Below are 24,817 nucleotides of genomic sequence, written 5' to 3' on the forward strand. Positions count from 1 at the left end.
TACACAGAGTGTGGTGGAGGTGTGGAATGCACTGCCGGCAGTAATAGTAGGGTCAGATACATTAAGGACATTCAAGTGACTCTTGGATAGGCACATGGAAGATATTACAATAAAGTGTATGTTGGTTAGCTTGATCTTAGAATAGGATAAAAGGCTGGTACAACATCGAGGGCCGAAGGGCCTGTACTGTGCTGTACTGTTCTATCTTCTATGTTCTATGAAACAGACCCTTTGGTCCAACCTGTCCATCCTGACAAAGTTTCCCAAACTGAACTAGTCCCATTTGCTTGGATTTGACCCTCTAACCCTTCCCCTGTGCATGTACCTGTCCAAATGTCTTTTAAATGCTGTGACTCTATCTGCATTTCCCACTTCCTCTTGCAGTTCATTCCACACGCCAAACTTTAACTGCATATTCAGTTTCACAAGGAGGTAACACCAATGAACGTGGACCCAGCCATGACCTCCACAAAAACAGGGATATCACTGCTACGTGATGGGAAGCCAATTTCATGTCAGCATTTTGGATTTACTGTGTTAAGTATTGCATGGCCCCGTATAAATTGGCAGGGCAGGAGCAGCCTCATCAAACAAGCTGGGACTGATTGTGGGACCAGGAGGCATTCCAAATTGTCAAAACTTCACAAACTGTTCTTCATTTTTCTTCAGCCAAAAGTTACATAACATCGCACACGAGTCAAACACTGGTGTTGTAATGCTTACAGATCCAAACTGTATTTGCTTAACACTTTTATGCAAACCTTGCACTTTAAGTGCAGCAGAGCAGGGGCATGAGCAACTCTGAAGAGAATGACAGGATTGTGGGACAAGAGACTTTGGTTCAAATGAGCAGCTCTGGAATTGACACATCTCTCTCTCCCGAAATGGATTCCTGCTGTTCTTCAATGTGGAACTACAAGTCAGAGACAAAAACACTGCAGATACTGGAATCCAAAAATAGTCAGGCAGGAGGCTGGAAGAACACAGCAAGTCAGGCAGCATCAGGAGGGGGAGAAGTCCACATTTCAGGTGTAACCCTTCTTCAGGACTGGGGGTGGGGTTGGGAGAGGACCTGCAGGTAAAGGGGGTGGCGGGGGCAGGATGGTGAAGTGGGGGATAGGTGAAGACAGGTAGAGGGTACGACCTGGTTGGTCAATGGAAGGAGTGAATCCAGTGGGTGGCAGGGAGGAGTGGAAGGGAGGAGGGGGTGCTGAGAAGGGAGCCAGGGAATGGTACAGGAGGTTATTTTGAACAACGAGTTTTTCCTCCCTCTTATCATCCAGAAGCCCTTTGCCGCACCATCTCCATTCCAGGTTCCACGGCTCTAAACACCCCACCCTCCAATGCAGTTAGGACAGAGTCACCCTTGTCCTCACCTATCACCCCACCAGTCTCCACATCCAACACATCCTCCTTAAACACTTCCACCAACTCCAACTAGACCCCACCCCCTCCACACCGCCCTCTGCCTTTCACAAGGACCATTCCCTTCGACAGCCCTTGGTTTGCACCACTCTACATCGGGGAGACCAAACCTAAACGTAGGGAATGGTTCACTGAGCATCTCAGGTGGGACCGCAGGGACTGACCAGACCTCCCATTTTAATTCCCTTTCCCACTCCCTTTCCAACCCGACCAACCTTTGATCTCCTCCACTGCCACAATGAACCCAATGGCAAATTGGAGGAACAACACCTCATCTTCCTGTGGACAGCCTCCAGCCTCGAGGACTCAACATTGGGTTCTCCAGTTTTAAATAACCTCCCTCCCCATCCACCCCGACTCCCTTCCCAACCCCTCCCTCATCCCTTCCACTGCTCCCTCCCACCAACTGGGTCGTACCCTCTACCTGTCTTCACCTATCCCCACTTCACCACCCTGCCCTCGCCCACCCCCTTTATCTGCATCCCACCCGAGCACCCACCCCTAGTCCTGAAAAAGGGTTACACCTGAAACTTTGGCCTCTCCACCTCCTGATGTTGCCTGACCTGCTGTGGGACTACAAGAGAGGGCAGCACCATTTCTGTGCAAGAAGCTCAGGTTACTGTGTACCCAAATGTTTAATGGAATTTCACAGAGAAGGTGGGGCTTAAAAACACTCAGTGAGACAAATCAGGAAAAGGAGGCTGTTGTTTGCCAGTGGGGGACTGGACTGAAGGACATAACACACTCTAACATCACTGGTGTCTGAGCACTCTGACACAATGGCTCTCCTCAAGCTCTTCCCCACAGACTACACCTCGGCCCTATCGCTGCTGGCCCTCTTTCTCTTCCTGGTCGTGTCCCTAATTCGGCGGAGAGTTCCCAGGAATTTCCCTCCTGGACCGACCCCGCTTCCTCTGCTCGGAAACCTGCACCAACTGGACCTCAAGAGGCTGGACTGGTCTCTCATGGGGGTAAGTGAGAATCCTTCACTGGGGGACTGTCTGAGGGATGGGGCGGTGTGAGGGAACAGCTCCCAAGGTGAAGCTCACAGAGACCGAGAGAGACACAAACCGAAGCAGATCCCTAATCCCTGACCGAGGAATCTGTTAGCCCTGGGGGCTGTGTTCTGAGAGTCTCTGATCTCTGGTCGGACTTTAATTCTAAACACAACGGGAGACAGAAAAAAAACAAAGCAATTGCAAAGTTATGGCACCTCAGAGAGTGACCAATCTGGGAACTGTTCAGTTTAATTAACATGTGACAGTAAAGCGAGAGCGACGCCGGACGATGGACCGAATGGCCTCTGACTGTGCCGGATTTGGTCTGAATCCTGAAGCCTATTTGAGAGCTTATCAGATCCTTACAACCAGATATTTAAAGCAGAGAGGGGATCGATATAAAATGATGGAAGAAGATTTGGGAGAATCGAAAATCCCTGGATGTTTTATTTCAGGCCATTATAACCAGATATTGACATTGTGAAAGTTCAGGAAAACCCCTGAATTCATGTCCTGATCAAAACCCGAAGTGAGGTCAGTGCAAAGGGAAGGGACTGATCTGTGAGAGGGGGGGGGTTCCTTTGAGGAATATCCCAGAGCCAAGTGCCCATCAAATACGTGTCACAAGGGAAAGAAAAAACATCTTAAAATTCAGTCCATTCATCGTGAACAAAATGAGGACTGATTTTTTGCAAATAAAATCACCGCTTTCCAACGCAATTTAAAGTGCAAGAGTCCATACCACCAGAGGGGGGCCCAAGGTTGGGAGTGGGGTGGAGCAGGGTTGCAGGGGGAGGGTTGGGAAAGCAACAGCTCGAAGGAATTTGGGACTTGGGAGATAAGGCATGATTTGGAGGAGCCGGTGTTGGATCGGGGTGGACAAAGTTAAAACTCACACAACACCAGCCAATAGGGCTGCTTCTGCATCAGGTGGTTGTGGAGCAGATTCATAAAACACAGGATTTATAGCAACAGGATTGCAGTGTCATGGAGTGTCATATTAAAGATCCAGTCTTTCATCTTTTAGAATGATCATGTTCGTCTCAGTTCTTTCATATGTTAATCCCAGAACTTCTTTTAAAGTTACATTCTCGAGATATCTTGAACAATCGGTACCATCTCAACTCAGATAATGCTTTAAAGGTGTGAGGTTAAAATCTGTCGGTGTCCCAGTGCACAGAATCTTACATAGTTGAAAATCACACAACACCAGGTTATAGTCCAACAGGTTTAATTGGAAGCACACTAGCTTCCGGAGCGACGCTCCTTCATCAGGTGATTGTGGAGGGCTCGATTGTAACACAGAATTTATATCAAAAATTTGCAGCGTGATGTAACTGAAATTATACATTGAAAAATTGATTGTCTGTTAAGCCTTTCATCTGTTAGAATATAGTGATAGTTTCACTTCTTTCATGTGTAAATCACAAAACCCTTTTTTTTAAAGTTGCGTTCTCGGGTTAGCTGTTAACAATGGTGATAGCTAGACAATACGTTGAAGGTGTTAGCCCCCTGTGTTCTCTGTCTATGACCTGATGTTTAGATTGATTCTAATCTAAAAAGTGAGATAACAGAGTTTTACATAAATTCATGCAGTTTTTGAGCTCAGAGTTCTACGTGAATGCATGCAGTTTTTAAGCAAAGTGCAATGTAACTCTGCAAGTACAAATTCACCACACAAAATATATGTGTGCATGTGGGTCTTTGTCTGTCTGTGTGGGTGTGTCTGTCTGGGGTGGGGGTTGTGAGTGTGAGAAAGTGTGTGTGTGTGTAGTGAGTGCAGAGTGTCTTAAGTCTGTGAGGGGATGCATGTGCGGGAGTGTGTGTGTCTATAAGGGTGTGTGTGGGTGTCTGTGTGCGCGTCTGTGTGTACCTGTGTCCGTGTGTATGTGTGAGTGTGTGTGTGTGTAGGAATATCTGTGTGTGTGTGTGTAGTGCAATGGTGATCACCTGTAATGTGACATGAATCCAAGGTCCTGGTTGAGGCCCTCCCTATGGGTACCGAACTTAGCTATCAGCCTCTGCTCACATCACACTGCAAATTTTTGCTATAAATTCTCTGTTACAATCGAGCCCTCCACAATCCCCTGATGAAGGAGCGTCGCTCCGAAAGCTAGTGTGCTTCCAATTAAACCTGTTGGACGATAACCTGGTGTTGTGTGATTTTTAACTTTGTACACCCCAGTCCAACACCGGCATCTCTAAATCAAGAATCTTACATGTATTAATGCAGTTTTTGAACAAACTCACCCCACAAACATATATTCTGGATTAGTGGTGCTGGAAGAGCACAGCAGTTCAGGCAGCATCCGAGGAGCAGTACAATCGACGTTTCAGGGAAAAGCCCTTCATCAGGAATAAAGGCAGAGAGCCTGAAGGGTGGAGAGATAAGCTAGAGGAGGGTGGGGGTGGGGAGAAAGGAGCATAGAGTGCAATAGGTGAGTGGGGGAGGGGATGAAGGTGATAGGTCAGGGAGGAGGGTGGAGTGGATAGGTGGAAAAGAAGATAGGCAGGTAGGACAAGTCGTGGGGACAGGGCTGAGCTGGAAGTTTGGAACTGGGGTGAGTTGGGGGAAGGGGAAATGAGGAAAATGTTGAAGTCCACATTGATGCCCTGGGGTTGAAGTGTTCCGAGGCGGAAGATGAGGCATTCTTCCTCCAGGCGTCTGGTGGTGAGGCAGCGGCGGTGAAGGAGGCCCAGGACCTCCATGTCCTCGGCAGAGTGGGAGGGGGAGTTGAAATGTCTCGGAACACTTCAACCCCAGGGCATCAATGTAGACTTCAACAGTTTCCTCATTTCCCCTTCCCCCACCTCACCCCAGTTCCAAACTTCCAGCTCAGCACTGTCCCCATGACTTGTCCTACCTGCCTATCTTCTTTTCCACCTATCCACTCCACCCTCCTCCCTGACCTATCACCTTCATCCCCTCCCCCACTCACCTATTGTACTCTATGCTACTTTCTCCCCACCCCACCCTCCTCTAGCTTATCTCTCCATGCTTCAGGCTCTCTGCCTTTATTCCTAATGAAGGGCTTTTTCCCGAAACGTCGATTTTACTGCTCCTCGGATGCTACCTGAACTGCTGTGCTCTTCCAGCACCACTAATCCAGAATCTGGTTTCCAGCATCTGCAGTCATTGTTTTTACAACAAACTTATATGTGTGTGGGCACAGGGGAGACTGAGTGTGTGTCTGTGCATGTAGGGGTGTGAGTGTATGTGAGACAGTGAGAGTGTGGGGGGTGTATGTGTGAGTGTATGAGAGAGGGTCTGTGTGTGTGTGGTGTGTGTGTTTGCGTGTATGTATGAGAAGGTGTGTGTGTGTGTATATATATATATATATATGCAAAGTTTGGGAGAAGATTTGTAGCTCGGGTGCTCGTTGCCGTGGTTCTGTTCGCCGAGCTGGGAATTTGTGTTGCAGACATTCGTCCCCTGTCTAGGTGACATCCTCAGTGCTTGGGAACCTCCTGTGAAGCGCTTCTGTGATCTATCCTCCGGCATTTGTAGTGGTTTGAATCTGCCGCTTCCGGTTGTCAGTTCCAGCTGTCCGCTGCAGTGGTCGGTATATTGGGTCCAGGTCGATGTGCTTATTGATTGAATGTGTGGATGAGTGCCATGCCTCTAGGAATTCCCTGGCTGTTCTCTGTTTGGCTTGTCCAATAATAGTAGTGTTGTCCCAGTTATTCCTGTCCTCTATCACAGAGGTCTTAGACGACAGAACACGGGAGAGGCTGGACCAGCCGCTATCTCTGGACGAGCTGACCAAGGCCCTCGAGTCCTTCCGAAAGAATAAAACTCCCGGAAGCGACGGCTTACCGGTCGAGCTCTATTCCGCTCTGTGGGACTTGATTGGCCAGGACCTGCTGGAGGTGTATGTCAGTATGCTTCGGGCAGGTACCATGAGTGAATCCATGAGGAAAGGCTTCATCACCCTCATCTACAAGCGGAAGGGGGAGAGGGAGGAACTCAAAAATTGGAGACCAATCTCACTGTTGAATGCGGATTACAAAATTCTGTCAAAGGTTATCACCAACCGGGTCAGGTCTGCTCTGGGGTCGGTGATTCACCCTGACCAAACCTGTGCTGTGCCAGGCAGGAAGATCGCTGAGAGTCTCGCACTCCTCAGAGATACGATCGCCTACGTGCAGGACAGAGGGTTGGACACCTGCCTGATCAGCCTGGACCAGGAGAAAGCCTTTGACAGGATATCACACAGGTATATGAGAGATGTTCTCTCCAAAATGGGCTTGGGGAGGGAATCTGCAATTGGATCAGACTGCTCGACACCAACATTGTCAGTGCAGTCTCAATCAATGGGTGGGAATCAGACAGCTTCCCAGTCAGATCTGGAGTCAGGCAGGGCTGCCCCCTCTCTCCTGCCTTGTTTGTGTGCTGCATAGAGCCATTTGCCGAGTCCATCAGAAAGGATGCGAGCCTGAGGGGTGAATATTCCTGGCAGCGGGGGCCTGCAGGTTAAGGCCTCCCTGTACATGGATGACATCGCCGTTTTCTGCTCGGATCCGCTGTCCGTGCACAGACTCATGTGCATTTGTGACCAGTTCGAATGGGCCTTGGGGTCCAAGGTAAACCGAGGCAAGAGCGATGCCATGCTCTTCGGGAACTGGGCCGACCAATCCTCGATCCCCTTCACCGTCAGGACCGACCACCTGAAGGTGCTGGGTATTTGGTTCGGGGGGGCTGGGGCGTGCGCCAAGTCTTGGGAGGAGTGTATCAGCAAAGTAAGGCAGAAACTGGGCAGATGGAAGCTACGGTCGCTCTCCATCACGGGAAAAAACCTGGTCATCAGGTGTGAGGCACTGTCATTGCTGTTATACGTGGCACAGGTCTGGCCTATTCCCAGAACCTGTGCCGCTGCAGTCACCCGGGCCATCTTCCGAAGGGACTTGCTGTACAAAGATCTGGGCAACGGGGGAAAAAATACACTCAATGCCACCCTCACCCTGATGGCCACCTTTGTGTGTGGCTGCATCAAGCTGTGCGTGGATCCCCGGTACGCAAACACCAAGTGTCACTACGTACTGAGGTTCTCCCTGTCCCCGGTGTTGCGAAGGATGGGCCTGGCCTCGCTGCCGCGGAACGCTCCGAGTAGTTGGACCATTCCGTATCACCTGTCCTTCGTGGAGAAGTTTATGAAGAAAAACACCTTTGACCACAAGTCCATCAGGAAGTGGTCAGCACGTAGTGTCCTTGAGACCTTTCGGGAAAAGGAGAGGGCGGATCCTATCGAGCGGTTCCCTGAGCAGACTGTCAAAGCCATTTGGCAGAATGCCTCATCACCAGAACTTTCCAACAAGCACCAAGACATGGCTTGGCTGGTGGTGAGAAGGGCTCTGCCTGTGAGATCCTTTATGCATGCCCGGACTCTCAGCCACACCGCACGCTGCCCTCGAAGCGGCAGCGGGGGGGGGGACGAGACTGTCACACACCTCCTTCTGGAATGTGCCTATGCAGAGGAAGTCTGGAGAGGAATGCAGTGGTGTTTGTCGAGGTTCGTCCCGAGCAGCTCCGTGACGCGGGACTCCGTGCTCTACAGCCTGTTCCCCGGGACGCACACCGAGACGAACATCAACTGTGCCTGCAGGATCATCAACTCGGTGAAGGACGCTCTCTGGGCGGTCCGAAACCTGCTGATCTTCCAGCTGAAGGAGTTGACTCCGACTGAGTGCTGCAGACTGGCAAATTCCAAGGTCCAGGACTACGTGTTGAGGGACGCGCTGAAGCTTGGGGCAGCTGCCGCCAAGGTGCAGTGGGGAAAGACCACTGTGTAACATCGGCCTCAGCTGAATATGTGGAGGGTCAATGTACAGACTAGTATATATGAATGATTACTCGATCTCTGTATGCAAAGAAATGGAATGTTTATGTATGTATGGCATGACCAATTGTACAGATCATCAAAATATTTTTATGAATAAAGTATATTTTTGAAATATAAAAAAAATCCTGGTTCAAGAACGTCACTGAATGAATGCAGAACACTCAGAAGGTGACCAGCTAGTGGCTATGCACCAGTCCCATCAGGAGAAAGATGGTGGGCCCTGCAGTTTGAGTTGAGGGAGCTGTGTTCCAGGTTGGTACCTGTGCCACCACGACACCCTCCCGGGACCCCCCCCCCCCCCCCAAGTACACACCCGCAACCTCCTCCTCTGCTCCGGACATCTCCTTCAACAGCACTCAGACCAGCCTCGACTTCCCTCCAGCTCCCACCTCCACTTCTGGCTCCGCCCTCTCTGCAAGCAAGACTCAGACGACATTTCCCAGGGTCACCCCTGGGTCCTACTGCCAACCCTCAGCCTGTCAGCCAATGCACCCAGTCTCCCTCCTCACCCATCAACCTCCACAATGCACCCTACCCCTCCATCTCTTCCTCTTAACCTCACCACTCCCACCCCAGCACCCCTTCCCCCCACACCCCCACAACACTCCCAGCCCACTCCCCTCCCAATCTCCTTTCTCCCCCACACTCACTACCCCCTACCACACCACCACATCCAAACCTCACCCACGACATGCCATCACCCTTCTCCCCTCCCCCGCATCAGCCACCTCGGGATTCCACCCCAAAATTCCCAACCTCCCTCGGGCGACCCCCCTCTTCCACCTCCAAGGTTCCTCCTCCACTTGGTCACCACCCGCCCTTGTCCTCTTCATTCCAGACGGCTGACATGACATCCACTGCTTCAATTTCTCCAACCCTCCTCCCACCCACTCCAACCTCACCCCCTCCGAACGTGCAGCACACCACTCGCTCCTCACCAAACGCACTGACAAAGATAGTTGTCTGGACAACGGACCTCAATGTTCCAGAGGCTGAATGCCAGCTCTCCGACACCACGTCCTACCCCCCCTTGCCCACGACCCCCTCCCCCCCACCTTCGTGACCCATCAGGCTAAATTCACTCACACTGTCTGTGCCCTCATTGTCTCCAGTGATCTCCCCTCCACTGCCTCCAAACCCATAGTCCCCCAGCCCCACACTGCCCGGTCTACCTGCTCCCCAAGATCCACAAGCCCAACTACCCCAGCTGACCCATCGTCTCGGCATGCCCCTGTCCCACTGAACTCATCCCGTCCTACCTTGGATCAGGCATTTCCCACCTACACCCATGACACTAACCACACCCTCCATCTCTTCAGCAACTTCCAGTTCTCTGGCCCCCAGCGCTTGATCTACTCTCTGGCCGTGCCGTCCTTATTTACATCCATACCCCACAAGGATGGTCTCCAGGCCCTCCGCCTCTTCCTGTCCAACAGACCCATCCAGTCCCCCCTCCACCAAATACCCTCCTCCACCTCGCTGAAAGGGTCCTCACCCTCAATAACATTTCCTTTAACTCCTCCCATTTCCTCCAAATCAAGGAGGCGTCCATGGGCACCCGGATAGGCCACAGCTACACCTATCTCTTTGTTGGCTATATCGAACAGTCCCTCTTCAGTACTTATACAGGCACTGTGCCATAACTCTTCCGCCATTACATCGATGACTGCATTGGGGCAGCATCCTGAATCCAGACTGAACTGGAGCTATTCAGCGATTTCACCCACAACTTCCACCCCACCCTCAAATTCATTTGGTCCATTCCAGACACCTCCCTCCCCTTTTTGACCTCAACATTTCCATGTCCAGCGACAGTCTCCAGGCGGATGTTTACTACAAACTCACAGACTCCCATAACTACCTGGACTACATCTCCTCCCATCAAGTATCCTGCCAGAACTCCATCCCATTCTCCCAATTCCTCTGCCTCTGCCGCATTTGCTCGGACGAGGAGACATTCCTCTCCCAAGCATCCCAGATGTCCAGCTATTTTGAATAACGAGCTATTCCTCCCTCCATCATTCAGAGAGCCCTCTGCTGCACCACCTCCATTCCCCACTCCACTGCTCTAAACCCCCACCAACGCAATAAAGTCTGAGTCTCTCTTGTCCTCACCGACCATCCCACCAGTCTCTGTATCCAATGCATCATTCATAAACACTTCCGCCAACTCCGACTAGACCCCACCACCCAGAATATCTCCCCCTGCCCACCCCCCTCTGCCTTCTGCAAGGACAGTTCCCTTCGACAGTCCTTTGTTTGCACCACTCTCCCCACCAACACTCCCGAACCCCAAGGTATCTTTCTCTGCAACCAGAAATGATTCAAAACTTGCCAGTCCACTACCTCCTTCACCTCCATCCAGGGCCCCAAACAGTCCTTCCGGGTGAGACAGAGATTCACCTGCCTCTCCTCCAACCTAGTTTACTGCATCAGGTGCTCCCGATGTGGTCTTCTCTACATCGGGGAAACTGAATGTAAACTTAGGGAATGGTTCACCGAGCATCTCTGCTGGGTCCCCAGATGCTTTAATCCCACTTCCCACTCCCTTTCTGACATGACCATCCTTGGCCTCCTGAATTGCCAAAATGAAACCAATAACAAATTGGAGGAACAGCACCTCATCTTCCGCCTGGGCTGCCTCCTGCCTGGTGGACTCAACATTGAGTTCTCCAATTTCAAATAACCTCCCTCCCCATCCCCCGACTCCCTTCCCAGCCCCTCCCCCATCCCTTGCACTGCTCCCTCCCACCAACTGGATCCATTCCTCCCATTGACTAACCAGGTCATAGCCTCTACCTGTCTTCACCTATCCCCCACTTCACCACCCTGCCCCAACCTCCCACTTTGTCTGCACCCCACCACTCCCAACACCCACCCCAGTCCTGAAGAAGTGTTTCTCCTGAAATGTTGACCTCTCCACTGCCTGGTTTACTGTGTTCTTCCAGCCACCTCCTGCTTGTCCATAGCAGAACGTCAAAGGAAACAATCTCCAGATTACCCACAGTGCCACACACGGGTCAGGAAACAAGATGGAGGATAAGCAGATGGATACGTGCCAGGGGATATGGCACTTGGTTGGGGGGGGGGGGAGTTTGGGGGAAATTAGGCTCCCCGGAGGTTAGTAACAATTCTGGAGCAGGTGAGACTTGTCCAGGCCGGATGGTTTATGCCTGGATAGAGGCTAGACCAGCGTCCTGATGGGATAGTATATTAATGCTATTGAGGAGGGTTCAGATTAATTTTTCAGGGGGAATGGGAATGAGGAGATAACATTAGAGAGGAAAAGCCAGGAATTGGAAGAGGCAGCGTGCAAGAGAGTGAAAAAGGTTACTTACATTCTGAGTAAGAGGAACAGCAGTAAGGTCTAAATGATCATCACTGAGCCTGCCCATGAATGCATGGAGTGTGGTCAATGATACTGGTGAGTCGCCGATGCAGATAGCCAGCCACATGGGAACATGACCACATGGAAATAAGTTAGACCTGAATCTACAAGGGGAAAGTATTGCTGTTCCTTCAGTGTCACTGGCTCAACAGTGGATGTGCAAAGAGACTTGAGGGTTTGGGTGCACAGATCTTTGAAATAACGTAAGTAGGTTCAGAAAATAATCAAGAATGTTGGTTGAATGTTGGCCTTCATACCTGGAGTACAAAAGGATGAATAAATTATGCTGCAGTTAGACAGGACCCTGATCAGAGCCCACGTGGACCACTGTGAGCAGGTCTGGGCTCCACACCTCAGGAAGGATGGAATGGCCTTGGAGGGAGCACAACGAAGGTGTACAGGAATAATACATGTCCTTCAGGGGTTAGGTTATGAAGAGAGATGATCCAAATAAGGCCCATTTTCTCCTAAATTTAGAAAGATAAGGGGTGATCTGATCAAAATCTTCGAGATTGTTAACATGAAAAGGGTGGATAAAGATAAACTATTTCCATGGTTTGGAGAGTCTCGAACAAAAGGACACAGTCTGGACCAGACCATTCGGGAGGGAGATATGAGAAAGGGTGGTAGAACACTCTTCCACAAATGGCAGTGGGTGTGGGATCCGTTATTAGTTTTAAACTTGAGGTAGATACATTTTTATGAAGCAAAGCCACGAGGGGATATGGGCCAAAGGCAGGAACATTGAGTTCGGCCAAAGATCATCCATGATGTCATTGAGTTGTGGAGGGAGCTTGAGGGGCTGAATGGCCTCCTTCTATTCCTATGTTCAACATTCTGGAATTCCTTTCCCAACACCATTGAAGGTTTACCCACCTGCGCTGCAGTGGGTCAGGAAGGCAGCTCACCACCATCTTCTGAAGGGAAAATACAGATGGGCATCAAATTCTTAGGAATTGGGGAATAATATTCTTTCCTTCATTTTTCGCCCCTGACTTGTGCTACAGCTGACTAGAAATGAAACCGTAATGAAATAAATCTCTCTTTGTTAGCTTGCAGAGAAATATGGCAGTGTATTTTCAGTGGAGCTCGGCCCACTGAAGGCAGTGGTGTTGACTGGTTACGATGCAGTGAAAGACACTCTTGTGAATCACGCTGATCAATTCACTGGGAGGCCACACTTACCGATATATGACGCAATTTCATTCCGAAGTGGTAATTTCCCTCTTTCATCTCTGGGTTACTCTTTGGTCATTTCTGTCTTCAACTCAGCTCACCCGATCATGCTGGTTAAAGTGACACAAAATGTTCTGGAATTAAACTGTAGCCTTTAGCCACTATTTCCCTCAATTTATAAATACCCAAGCTCCTCATTCCCAATACTCAGGTGTAGTTTATCAGTGACTACACCTGAAATGATCCTGCTCCCCTGCCCTTTCCCTGCACCCCTGAAAAGTCTTTCCCCCGTCAGGCACTTATTCAAATCTTTTTTGAAAACTTCCATTGAATTTCCATTGATCAGGCACTTCTGATCATCACCAAAAACCCTCTTTGTTTCTTTTGCCAATGCTATGAGCTCTGTGCCATCTGATTCTCAGTCCTCTAGCCAATGGGAAACAGTGTCTTTTCATTGACTCTGACTAGATCCCTTATGATCTTGGATATTTCCATCCAAAAACTGACACAGCCTTCTCTTCTGCAAGGTGAACAACACCAGCTTTGACAAGCGATCATCTACCATTCATCTGATGGTGACCCTCGCTCAAGCATTTCCCAACAATGTGGTGCTCAGAATTGAATACAATGCTCCACTTGAAGCCAAACAAATGTTTTATTAAATTTCAACATAACTTCCTTTGGTTTTGCTGAAGAAACACACATTTTGTCAATCTGAATTCTTGCAATGTGCTAGAAAATGCCAAAGTAATGTCAACCAAAACTTGTGCTGTATGAGAGGAGGGCTACTAGCAATTAAAATCATTACATTTCACATCCACAGAAATACATAGTGCAACTTCGACATCTCATTCAAAACCCCAATTCGCTCGAGCTTCCTGCTGTCATATTAAATGGCAGCGATCAGATCCCGAGCTGCTAACAGACCTCACTCCCCTCCCTTGGTTAAGCTGCTGGGTTGGCAGTCAGACCCTGTTACCTTCCTACTTTTTATTTCCTGCCAATTGGCCACTTGCCAATACCCTGCTGTCTCAAGGTACTGCATTTCTTCTTCACCTCCCTCAATATAATGGGAGTCATTGAATACCTGGGACAATCCCCTGTATCAACAATTTGTCTCACTCCATAAATGTTGCTCAAGCTACAGAACATTAATCTTCACGTGATATATTCGAGTTGTTCAATATTAATTCAACAAATAAAAAGGGCACCATTTACTGTGGGACAACCTTAAATATGAACTGATAAACACTGAAATTGGGAGTCATAGATCATAGAGTCATAAAACACTGAAACAGACCCTTCGGTCTAACCGGTCCATGCTGAACATAATCCCAAACTAAACTTATCCCACTTGGCTGCGCTTGGTCCACATTCCTCCAAACATTTCTTATTCGTGTACTTATCCAAATGTCTTTTAAACATTATAACTATATCCACTTCTACCACTTCCACTGGAAGTTCATTCCACACACAAACCGCACTCTGTATAAAACAACTGCCCCCATGTCTTTTTTAAAATCTTTCTACTCACATCTAAAGAATATGCCCCTTGCCTTGAAATCCTCCATCCCGGGGGGAAAAGACACCTGCCATTCACCTTATCCATGTCCCTCATGATTTTATAAACCTCTGCAAGGTCACCCCTCAACCTCCCACACTCCAGTGAAAAACGTTGCAGCCTATATCCTCCCTGCAACAGGGAGACCAGAATTGGACAGACGACTCCAAAAGAGGCTGCTTGGTTACAAAAACCAATCAGAGGGAAGATGAGATTTGGTTTTACGGCTCTCATTATCATCTGGGATGCAGTACCTGGGATGGTTCTAGAAGCAGGGTCAACAGCAACATCTAAAGGGGAATTGAGAATGACAACATCAAGAGGAATTTTGTGAAGTCAGACCAATGAGCTCACTCCCCCAAAGAGCACTCATGGATACAATGACCTTCCTCTTGGTTGTAGAATGGTGTAATTCTCAGGAAAGGAAAGGGTGTTAGAAACCTGGGGTTTGGCAGCACTCACAGCAGAACCCGTGTACAATATTTGATCAGCTTTTCGTGTGTCACTTTCAGGTGTGATATTCAGTGACGGGAAGTTGTGGCGGGAGAACCGAAAGTTTGTGATCTCAGCTCTCCGAAGCTTTGGCATGGGCAAGAAATCCATTGAAGACAGGATCAGTGAAGAGGCCAGCTTTCTTGTCAATGTGTTTGAGAGTCATAAGGGTGAGTGCTTGGTGGGTCATGATATGCTGGGATTCATGGTTCCCTCGAAATTGACATCTACAGAAAAGATTTTTACTTGAATAAAAGATTCCAACGCCAACTTCAAGAGAATGTTCCAGGGCAGCATTCACATACCAATGCTGCTGCTGATGTGAAGATTCAGGACTATGCTTCCCCTCAGTTTAACTCGGTCCTGCCTGATCAGCAGAGACTCTGCCACTTTGGTCCTTTGACCATCGTCTCCACGTGTTGGTGACAAAGACTCTCGTGTATACGGCAGAGATGTGGGTGTCGAGGTACCTAGACTTGCTGAGCTATGGCGGTGGTGAGACTCCCAGGTCAGTCACTGTTGGGGTGGCCCATTGGGGGCCCTCAGGTTCCAGGTCCCAATACAACTTGGAGACAATACAAAGCCTCCTTGTGGGATTTCTTATTATAAAATGTGGGCTGGTCCGTGCACACCGATTCCCACAGGACACAACACGGTGTGACACTGGTGCAGTGGTAAGGGAGTTTGAAGGTAATTTGAGTCCAGACTCTGGTGTGTAAGCACGGACACAATATGGTCTGTGTCTGGTTGTCTGCTCCTGCACAAAGCTTACTGAATTACTTCCATTCCTTCAGTGCGGATGGTGGTTGCTAAAAGTTAGGTGCGATGGTGCATTAACAGCCTTTCTCATGCTCTTCCCAACTCTCGGGTCAATTTAGGCATTTGGTTGTTCAAGCCATTGGTCCATTTCACCCCTAAGATCTGTTTGTTCCTCCTCGACTTGGTCTGACATAATTGACAGGTGAAATCACTGTCGTCCCTCCCTCTCACTGAGTAGACATGACTGGTACTGAGTTTAACCTGAAACATGCCTCAGGTAAGGGATGAGATTGAAAAGGTCGGACCTTTATAGCAATCACAGCCAGTGTGAGAATTGAGACAATGCTATATGTTCAAAACTTTACGCATGGCATTGGCACCGCTGACTGCCAGCAACATTTTGCCCGTGTCTCGTTGCCTCTTGAGAAGGAGATGGTGAGCTGTCTACCTGAACAATTCCAGTTCACATGCTGGAGGTTGACCCACAATGTCCTAATGGAGGGAATTCCAGGAGTTTGATTCAGTGATGTTAAACAATGATACATTTCTTCCTCCCACACTCCAGTCTCTTCAGAGATGTAGGTTTGAGTCCCACCGCTGCCAAGTCATTTTAAGCTGAAGGATTCTGTGTAACCTGAGGTGGAGGACGGGAAAAAATTGTGGCTGTAACAGCTGCTCCATATTGGAGATATTTCAGTGTTGGAGATGATTTCCTCGAATCTTTGGAACAGTAATTACTATTTTATAAGCTGTTGCTTTGTTTATTATGGGAAGAAATCAAAGCAACAATGGTTGAAAAAACTGATGAAGCGAGACAAAGCAGATACCACATGGGAGGTTACAAATGGAGACATCAAACCTAAACAGCTGAGCAACCCAGGAATGACCCTGTACAGCTGTATGACCCAGCAGTGACCCTGTACAGCTGTGTGACCCAGCAATGACGCTGTTCAGCTGTGTGAACCAGCAGTGACCCTGTACAGCTGTGTGACCCAGCAGTGACTCTGTACAACTGTGTGACCCAGCAGTGACCCTGTACAGCTGTGTGACCCAGCAATGACGCTGTATAGCTGTGTGACCCAGCAGTGACCCTGTACAGCTGTGTGACCCAGGAATGACCCTGTACAGCTGTGTGACCCAGCAATGACGCTGTACAGCTGTGTGACCCAGCAGTGACCCTGTACAGCTGTGTGACCCAGCAGTGACTCTGTACAACTGTGTGACCCAGCAGTGACCCTGTACAGCTGTGTGACCCAGCAATGACGCTGTATAGCTGTGTGACTCAGCAGTGACCCTGTACAGCTGTGTGACCAACCAATGACCCTGTACAGCTGTGTGACCCAGCAGTGACCCTGTACAGCTGTGTGACCCAGCAGTGACTCTGTACAACTGTGTGACCCAGCAGTGACCCTGTACAGCTGTGTGACCCAGCAATGACGCTGTATAGCTGTGTGACTCAGCAGTGACCCTGTACAGCTGTGTGACCAACCAATGACCCTGTACAGCTGTGTGACCCAGCAGTGACCCTGTACAGCTGTGTGACCCAGCAGTGACCCTGTACAGCTGCGTGACCCAGCAGTGACCCTGTACAGCTGTGTGACTCAGCAGTGACCCTGTACAGCTGTGTGACTCAGCAGTGACCCTGTACAGCTGTGTGACCAACCAATGACCCTGTACAGCTGTGTGACCCAGCAGTGACCCTGTACAGCTGTGTGACTCAGCAGTGACCCTGTACAGCTGTGTGACCAACCAATGACCCTGTACAGCTGTGTGACCCAGGAATGACCCTGTACAGTGTGTGACCCAGCAGTGACCCTGTACAGCTGTGTGACCCAGCAGTGACCCTGTACAGCTGTGTGACCAACCAATGACCCTGTACAGCTGTGTGACCCAGCAGTGACCCTGTACAGCTGTGTGACCCAGCAGTGAATGTGCACAACTGAGTTACACAGCAATGACCCTCTACAGCTGTGTGACCCAGCAATGACCCTGTACAGCTGTGTGACCAAGCAGTGACCCTGACAGCTGTATGACCCAGCAGTGACCCTGGACAGCTGTGTGACCCAGAAGTGACCCTGTACAACAGTGTGACCCAGAAATGACCCTGTACAGCTGTGTGACCCAGAAGTGACCCTGTACAGGTGTGTGACCCAGCAATGACACTGTACAGCTGTGTGACCCAGCAATGATCCTGCACAGCTGTGTGACCCAGCAGTGACCCTGTACAGCTGTGTGACCCAGCAATGACCCTGTACAGCTGTGTGACCCAGCAGTGACCCTGTACAGCTGTGTGACCCAGCAATGACCCTGGATAGCTGTGTGACCCAGAAGTGACCCTGTACAGCTGTGTGACCCAGCAATGACCCTGCATAGCTGTCTGACCCAGCAAAGACCCTGCAGAGCTGTATGATTTTGCTGTTTAGTAACAAATGTATCTGGACATTGGAGTTCATTCTGAAAAAAATGAACAAACAGTAAAATTCGAAGCTGACCTTTGAGAAACCACATGGGGATCTCACCACAGGGGAGCAGTGAAGTGGCTAGCTTTAAAGTATAACCTTACTGTGGTTTTTGGTAAATCTACAACAGTGAGTACAAGGGGTACTTTTGATTATATGTTTTTATTGAGATCTCTCTCTTCAATAAACTTTAAAGATATAAAACATAGGTACTAAGTTATCCTTTTTTGAGCGGTGTGGCAAGGCTATTTTCTGTGTCTGTCGATTAAGGTGTAAAGATGGCCTTTAGTAGAGTGATGTGCTCTTCCTGTTGGATGTGGGAGATTGGGGAGAGTTTCCAAGTTACTGATGATTACATCCACAGGAAGTGTGTTGTTTGCGAATTCTATCGGATTGCATGGATTGGTGAGAGTGGCAGGTTGAGGAAATGAGGAACTTACAGGAGCTAGGGGTGTGGGGGATGGCAGTTTCAGGAAGGGAGAAAAACTGCACAGTCAGGTAGATGGGTTAACTCCAGGAAAGGTAGGCAGGTAGTGCAGGAGTCTCCTGTGGCTATTCCCATTTCAAACAAGTATGTTGTTTTGGAAAATGGAGGAGGTGGTGGGCTCTCAGGGAAATGTAGCACCAAGTTTTTAGTAGTGAGACTGGCTCTAATGTAACAAGGCGGCATGTCTCCTTCAAAGTGATTGCTTGTAACTAAGAGAATTGATGTGGGCAGAGTGGTGGATGTGATCCAAATGGACTTCAGTAAGGCATTCAACAAGGTTCTGCATTGTAGACTGGTTAGCAAGGTTAGATCACATGGAATACAGAGAGAACTAGCCATTTGGATATAGAACTGGCTCAAAGGTAGAAGACAGAGGGTGGTGGTGGAGGGTTGCTTTTCAGACTGGAGGCTTGTGACCAGTGGAGTGCCACAAAGATCAGTGTCTGGGTTCATTGATTTTTATCATTTATATAAATGGTTTGGATGTGAACACAGGAAGTATTGTTGGTATGTTTGCAGATGACATCAAAATTGTAGGTGTTGCAGACAGCAAAGAAGGTTATATCAGAGTACTACAGGATCTTGGCGAGATGGGGCAGTGGACGAAGAGTGGCAAATAGAGGTTCATTTAAATAAATGCGAGGTGCTGTATTTTGGAAAGGCAAATCAGGCAGGACTTATGCACTTAATGGTAAGGTCCTAGGGAGTATTGCTGAACAAAGAGACCTTAAAGTGCAGGTTCACAGTTCCTTGAAAGTGGAGTTGCAGGCAGTTAGGAGAGTGAAGAAGGCATTTAATATGCTTTCCTTTATTGGTAAGAGCATTGAGTATAGGAGTTGGGAAGTCATGTTGTACAGAACATTGGCTAGGCCACTTTTGGAAGATTTTGTGCAATTCAGGTCTCAAGGAAGGATGTTGTGAAATGTGAAATGGTGTAGAAAAGATTCACAAGGATGTTGCCAGGGTTGGAGGGTTTGAGTTGTCGGGAGAGGCTGAATAGGCTAGGACTGTTTTCCCTGGAGTGTCGGAGGCTGAGGGGTGACCTCATAGAGGTTTATAAAATCATGAGGGGTATGGATCAGGTAAATAGACAAGGTCTTTTCGCTGGGGTGGGGGAGCCCAGAACCAGAGACCTTAAGTTTAGGGTGAGAGGGGAAAGGTATAATGGATGCCTAAAGGGGCAACATTTTCATGTAAAGGGTGGTACATGTATGGAATGTGCTGCCAGAGGAAGTGGTGGAGACTGATATGGTTACAACATTTAAAATTCATCTGGATATGTGTATGAATAGGAAGGGTTTAGAGGGATATGGGCCAAGTGCTGGCAAAAGGCACTAGATTAATTTAGAATATCTGGTTGCCATAGATGAATTGTATCGAATAGTCTATTTCCATGCTGTACACCTCTATGACTATGACTCATCTAAAAGCTGCAATTTTGACTTCCTGCTTCCTGATTAATCTTAAATCTTCCCAATTCTGACAAAACCCAGCAGGTCGGGCTGTATCTGTGGGAGAGAAAACAGCATTAACCTTTTGAGTCCCCTTCTTCAGAACAGGAACATTGAATAGGGACCTGGTCAGATTCCTGAAGAGGCAGGGAATAGAGGGATATGGAGCGTGTGGAGACAGAAGGGTTTTAGTTCAGAAAGGTTTCATGCATCGGTACAGGCTCGATGGGCTGAAGGGCCTGTTCCAGTAATGTACTGTTGTTTGTTAAAACACTAACTCTGCTTTCTCTCCAGGGATGCTGCCAGATGTGCTGAGTTTCTCCAGAAATTTCTGTTGTTGTTTCAGATTTGCAGCCTCCGCGGTTCTTTGTTTTATACGAGTAACTTGTGCTTTGTAAAAGAGGACAATGACTGAAGTATTATTACTGTTTAGAGGCCTTTTTGTAATGGAATTCTGTGTTTATTCACAGGTCAGCCTTTTGAAACTGCACAGATTATGTATTTGGCTGTGAGCAATATCATCTGTTCCATCATATTTGGAGACCGTTTTGATTATAACAATGAAGTATTTCTCCATCTAACAAACATGGTTAATGAGAACACGAGACTGTTGGGAACAGCCCCAATACATGTAATTGTCGTTTTGTGGTATTGTACTCAGGCTGAGTGTTGAGGTCATTTGCAATTTGGTGTGTGTGACTATTTCCGCACCTGACTTGTTACAGGTTGAAGACTCTTGCTAACATTGTGTCTCAGTCATAAATGCTGATATGTGCGACAGGCTTACGTGGGCTAAATTGGAAAACTTTTGGTGAGAAAAGTATTTTAAAATAAAGCAAAGATCAGTGGGGGTGCTGGCAATCAGAAAATGGTTGGGTAGTTGCTGAAAAGACCCAGGAGGTCTGGTAGCCTCTGTGGAGAGAAAGTTTCAGGTCCAATGACCCTCCTTCAGCACTGACAAAATTAACCTGGTCTGGCACTGAATGTGTTGTCACCGTTTTGAGTTTTCTCAACTCATTGAGAATGAAATGAGGCATTTTATAGAATCACAGAAAGATTCCCCGAACTGGAATCATTCTCCCTGACTCTTGATACGGAGAGGGGGTGGGGGGGTGGGGGCGGTAATGTTTTCAAGAGATGTGATTCCCTCAGCTTCCCACATGAAGGAAAATGATGCAAGTGGCATCAACCTGGGGGAGCCGGGTTCAAATCCTGCTGTGGTGGATGGCGGAATTTCAATTCAATTTAACAACACAAATCTGGATTTAAGAGTATAATGATGAATATAATTGGCAAGAAAAGCCCAGCTGGTCCACTAATTTGGAGGAAATCTGCTGTCCTTACTTGGCCTGACCTGTATCTGATTTTTGGAATCCATGTATAACAGGTGATAGCTGATAGGTCACCCATTCTGGATGACAGCTAAAACACCCAAACTAAAACTATAAATTTGGAGGGTTTGTGGGTTGGGGTGGGGGCTCTGAGGAGAGAAGAGGAAGTGTGGTGTTGCCATGACAATCTCCTATCTCCCATGGAGCATCACTGAAGGTAAGTAGTTGCTGCACTGACCGTGGAGGAGCGATCACTGGATCCTACAAAGGCCTTATCCTTATGTTCTTGTTCCAATCCAGCTGTACAACGCTTACCCATCTCTGGGATTTCTGATTCCGAGCTACAGGAAGATTATTCAAAATCAAGTGAAGATGCATGAAATCTTTGAAGGTTTCTTCAAAGCTGCCAAAGAGACGTTGAGCGAGAACAGCATCCAGACACTCAGCGAGGCCTTAATTCTGAGGCATCAGCAGGTACAGAGACACACCTCTTCAGCAGTAAGGGGATTCTCCCCAGATTTCAGACTCCATACCAGGACTTTGTGGGTTGTGATGGAGGAAGATTCTGTGTTAAACATCTGTTAATATGTCGCTCAGTGCTGCCCCTAGTCTCTGGATGGAGCTACGAATGTGTAGCTTCTAACACTCACTGTATCTGATTATTTATCTCATCGTAGTGCTCATGACATCATGTGGATGCTTAATGTGTCCAGAATATAGCATTGATGGTGTGTGAGCTTCAATCTTGCAAAAGTCAACACGGAAAGTCTCATGAGTAAGATAACTGAGGAGAGGTCTGTCCTTACTTTACACATTATTTTCCCCGAATAATGCCCTTGAAATTACACCTGGATCTGTTGTTCAGTGCTTCGGAGACACACTATTCTCATTTTGAGACTCCTTTGGCTTTGTGTCTGTGTCAGGAATTCCAGTCACTCAGCATCATATTGCACTAGAGTGTTCCTTGTTGCCTGTCTGACTGCACTTGTCCCTGACCCACCCTGCTCCTGAAATCAGTCTCTCCTTACTTATCCAGTCAAGCCCATTCATGATTTCCAACTGCTCTCTCGAATCTCCCCTTGATCTTCTCCCCTTCAGTAAATCTGTCCTGCACCCACGCCCCAGCATTGACATTTTCCCAAAAGTGTGACACCAGAACTGGATGCAATATTCCAGCTGAGGCCTCACCAGATTTTTATATATATTTGTGTATAAAACAGAACGATGTGGGTTAACTTCCTGATGTACGTACTCTGACCTACAAAAGCTGGAAAGTTACTTTAAAGGACTTCTCGACCTGTCCCTCCACCTTCAAATTGGTGAAGTCTATTGCCTCCCCAAAGCCTGACCATGAGTGAGTGTATTTCTCCTCCCTCCACTTCCCATTTCCCTGCATTGTATTCCATCTGCCAAGTCTGTCATTGTCATCGTGACGTTCATGACCAGAGGCTGGAAGGATCACTATCCTCGGGAACATAGACCCCTGTCCAGACATTTACGGAGCTGGATATTTTCCTGAAGGAGGCGACACACTCTCCTTTGTTTCATTTTGTCTTGAAGGAGCTGGGAGGTGAAGATTTAGAGAGTAAGAAAAAGGATATCGTGGTTACAATCACTGACCTGTCTGGTGCTGGCACAGAAACCACCTCCACTACCATCTGCTGGGGACTTCTTCTGATGGTAAACTACCCAGAAATCCAGAGTAAGGAATCCTTCACTCTGTGTTTGTTAGGTTGGTGGTTGTGTCTAAATGGCATCTGATTCTAATCTAATATTATTACTTGTATAGTTGTATCTTGTTGCTTGTAATGTATATAAATGGTTGGGAGGGGAATTCAGACATGGCCTGATGGATAGGTTTGTGGATGACACAAAGTTCAGGGGAGCTGTGGATAGCGAGGAGGATTGTCAGAGGATTCAGCAGGATAGAGATTGGCTGGAGAGATGGGTGGAGAAATGGCAGATGGAGTTTAATCCAGACAAATGGAAGGTGATGCATTTTGGGAGATCTAATGCCGGAGGGAAGTACTGCACACAGTAAATGGCAGAAACCTTCGTAGCACCAACAGACCGAGGCATTTGGTGTGCAGGGCCACAGTTCCCTGAAAGTGACAACACAAGTTGATACGGAGGTCAAGCAGACATCTGGGCGTGCTTGCCTTCATTGGGCAGGGATGGAGGATGAAAAATTAGCAACTCATGTGGCAGTGGTGTGGTACTTTAATGAGGCCACATGTAAAATATTGTGTACAATTCTGGTCGCCACACTAACAGAAGGACGGGGAGGCTTTGGAGAGGGTTCAGAAGTGGTTTATAAGGATGTTGCCTGGTGTAGAGGACACTAGCCATGAGGAGACAGTGGAAAAACTCAGTTTGTTTTCACTATAATTTCAAAGGATGAGGGGTGACCTGATCGATGTTTACAAATTATGAAAGGCATGGATAGATGGAGTCCTTAATGACAGTTCCTGGGTGACATCAATTTAAGGTAAAAGCGGGTAAGTTTAACAAAAATATGAGAGCCAAGTCTTTTTTACCCAGAGGGTGGTAAGTGCCTGGAGGAAGTGGTGGAGGCAGAGACAATAGTAGCATTTAAGAGGCATTTCGACAACAGAGGAACAGACAGGGAATAGAGGGATACTGACCACGTAGAGGCAAAAGGGTTTTAGTTAGAAAGGCATCACGTGTCAGCACAGTCTTGGTGGGCCGAAGGGCCTGTTCCTGGGCTTTACTCTCCTTTGTTTTGTTTTTGTCAGTCCTTTATGTTCCCTGAGGGAGGTTTGTTCCTGTCATGAGTGTCTTGGCACATGGCATTTCATATCTACATCTGGTGCTCAAACCCACCCTCCCCTCGGGGTAAAATACTGACCCCTGTAACAATCTGATTGAGAATAAAACAAGACATTGTCAGCCAGGAACCCAGTGACCATCAAGAGCAATACTGAAACAGCTCTGGGCTCAGCACTATATTGGCCATCTCAATCAGAAACCTCTCCAATGGTTGTGATCAGAAAGAGTTGATCATTAGTGAGCCAGCACGTGGAGTCTTCCTGAGCTTGAGCCCAAGGTGACACCTCTGGGCACAGAGGAGACAACTTTCATTGCAGGTTCTGGGATGATACCCAGGGTGACGTACATAAAGACGCAAAATCAATATTGACACATCTCACCAATCTACATTTTAAATTCTGTATTTGATTTCTGCCCTGGAGTTGGAGCACAAAAACTTTATTAAGCACCAGAGAAAATGCTAGACCTGGGAGTGCAGGTTTGAAGGAGAGCAGAGCTATAACCTGTTGACAGTGTGGCACAGTCATACTCCTGCATCTACACACGAATACCTCTAGGTGGAGCCTTGCAGTCCAGCACTGAGCTCCATACCTGGATCGATGTTCGGAGAATTATCCAATTTATCACAATTTACCTTAGTTTAAGCCCAGGTGAACACCC

The 24,817-nt window shown here is 48.1% G+C and overlaps 1 protein-coding gene across 1 annotated transcript in view; it reads left to right on the forward strand.

The window, feature by feature from the left end:
- Positions 1-2,124: 2,124 nt before the first annotated feature.
- LOC122545887 (cytochrome P450 2K1-like) overlaps positions 2,125-24,817 on the forward strand; it is a 31,489-nt gene continuing 8,796 nt past the window's right edge. The window contains exons 1-6 of the mRNA XM_087978884.1: positions 2,125-2,396; positions 12,704-12,866; positions 14,901-15,050; positions 20,507-20,667; positions 21,668-21,841; positions 22,928-23,069. Of these exons, the coding sequence (XP_087835010.1) occupies positions 2,205-2,396; positions 12,704-12,866; positions 14,901-15,050; positions 20,507-20,667; positions 21,668-21,841; positions 22,928-23,069 (982 nt within the window). The 5' untranslated portion in view covers positions 2,125-2,204. The remainder of the gene's footprint in view (positions 2,397-12,703; positions 12,867-14,900; positions 15,051-20,506; positions 20,668-21,667; positions 21,842-22,927; positions 23,070-24,817) is intronic.

The sequence above is a fragment of the Chiloscyllium plagiosum genome, unplaced genomic scaffold (assembly GCF_037043375.1).
Source record: "Chiloscyllium plagiosum isolate Xiang-an unplaced genomic scaffold, Cpla_swu_hap1 HiC_scaffold_35, whole genome shotgun sequence".
NCBI lineage: Eukaryota > Metazoa > Chordata > Chondrichthyes > Orectolobiformes > Hemiscylliidae > Chiloscyllium > Chiloscyllium plagiosum.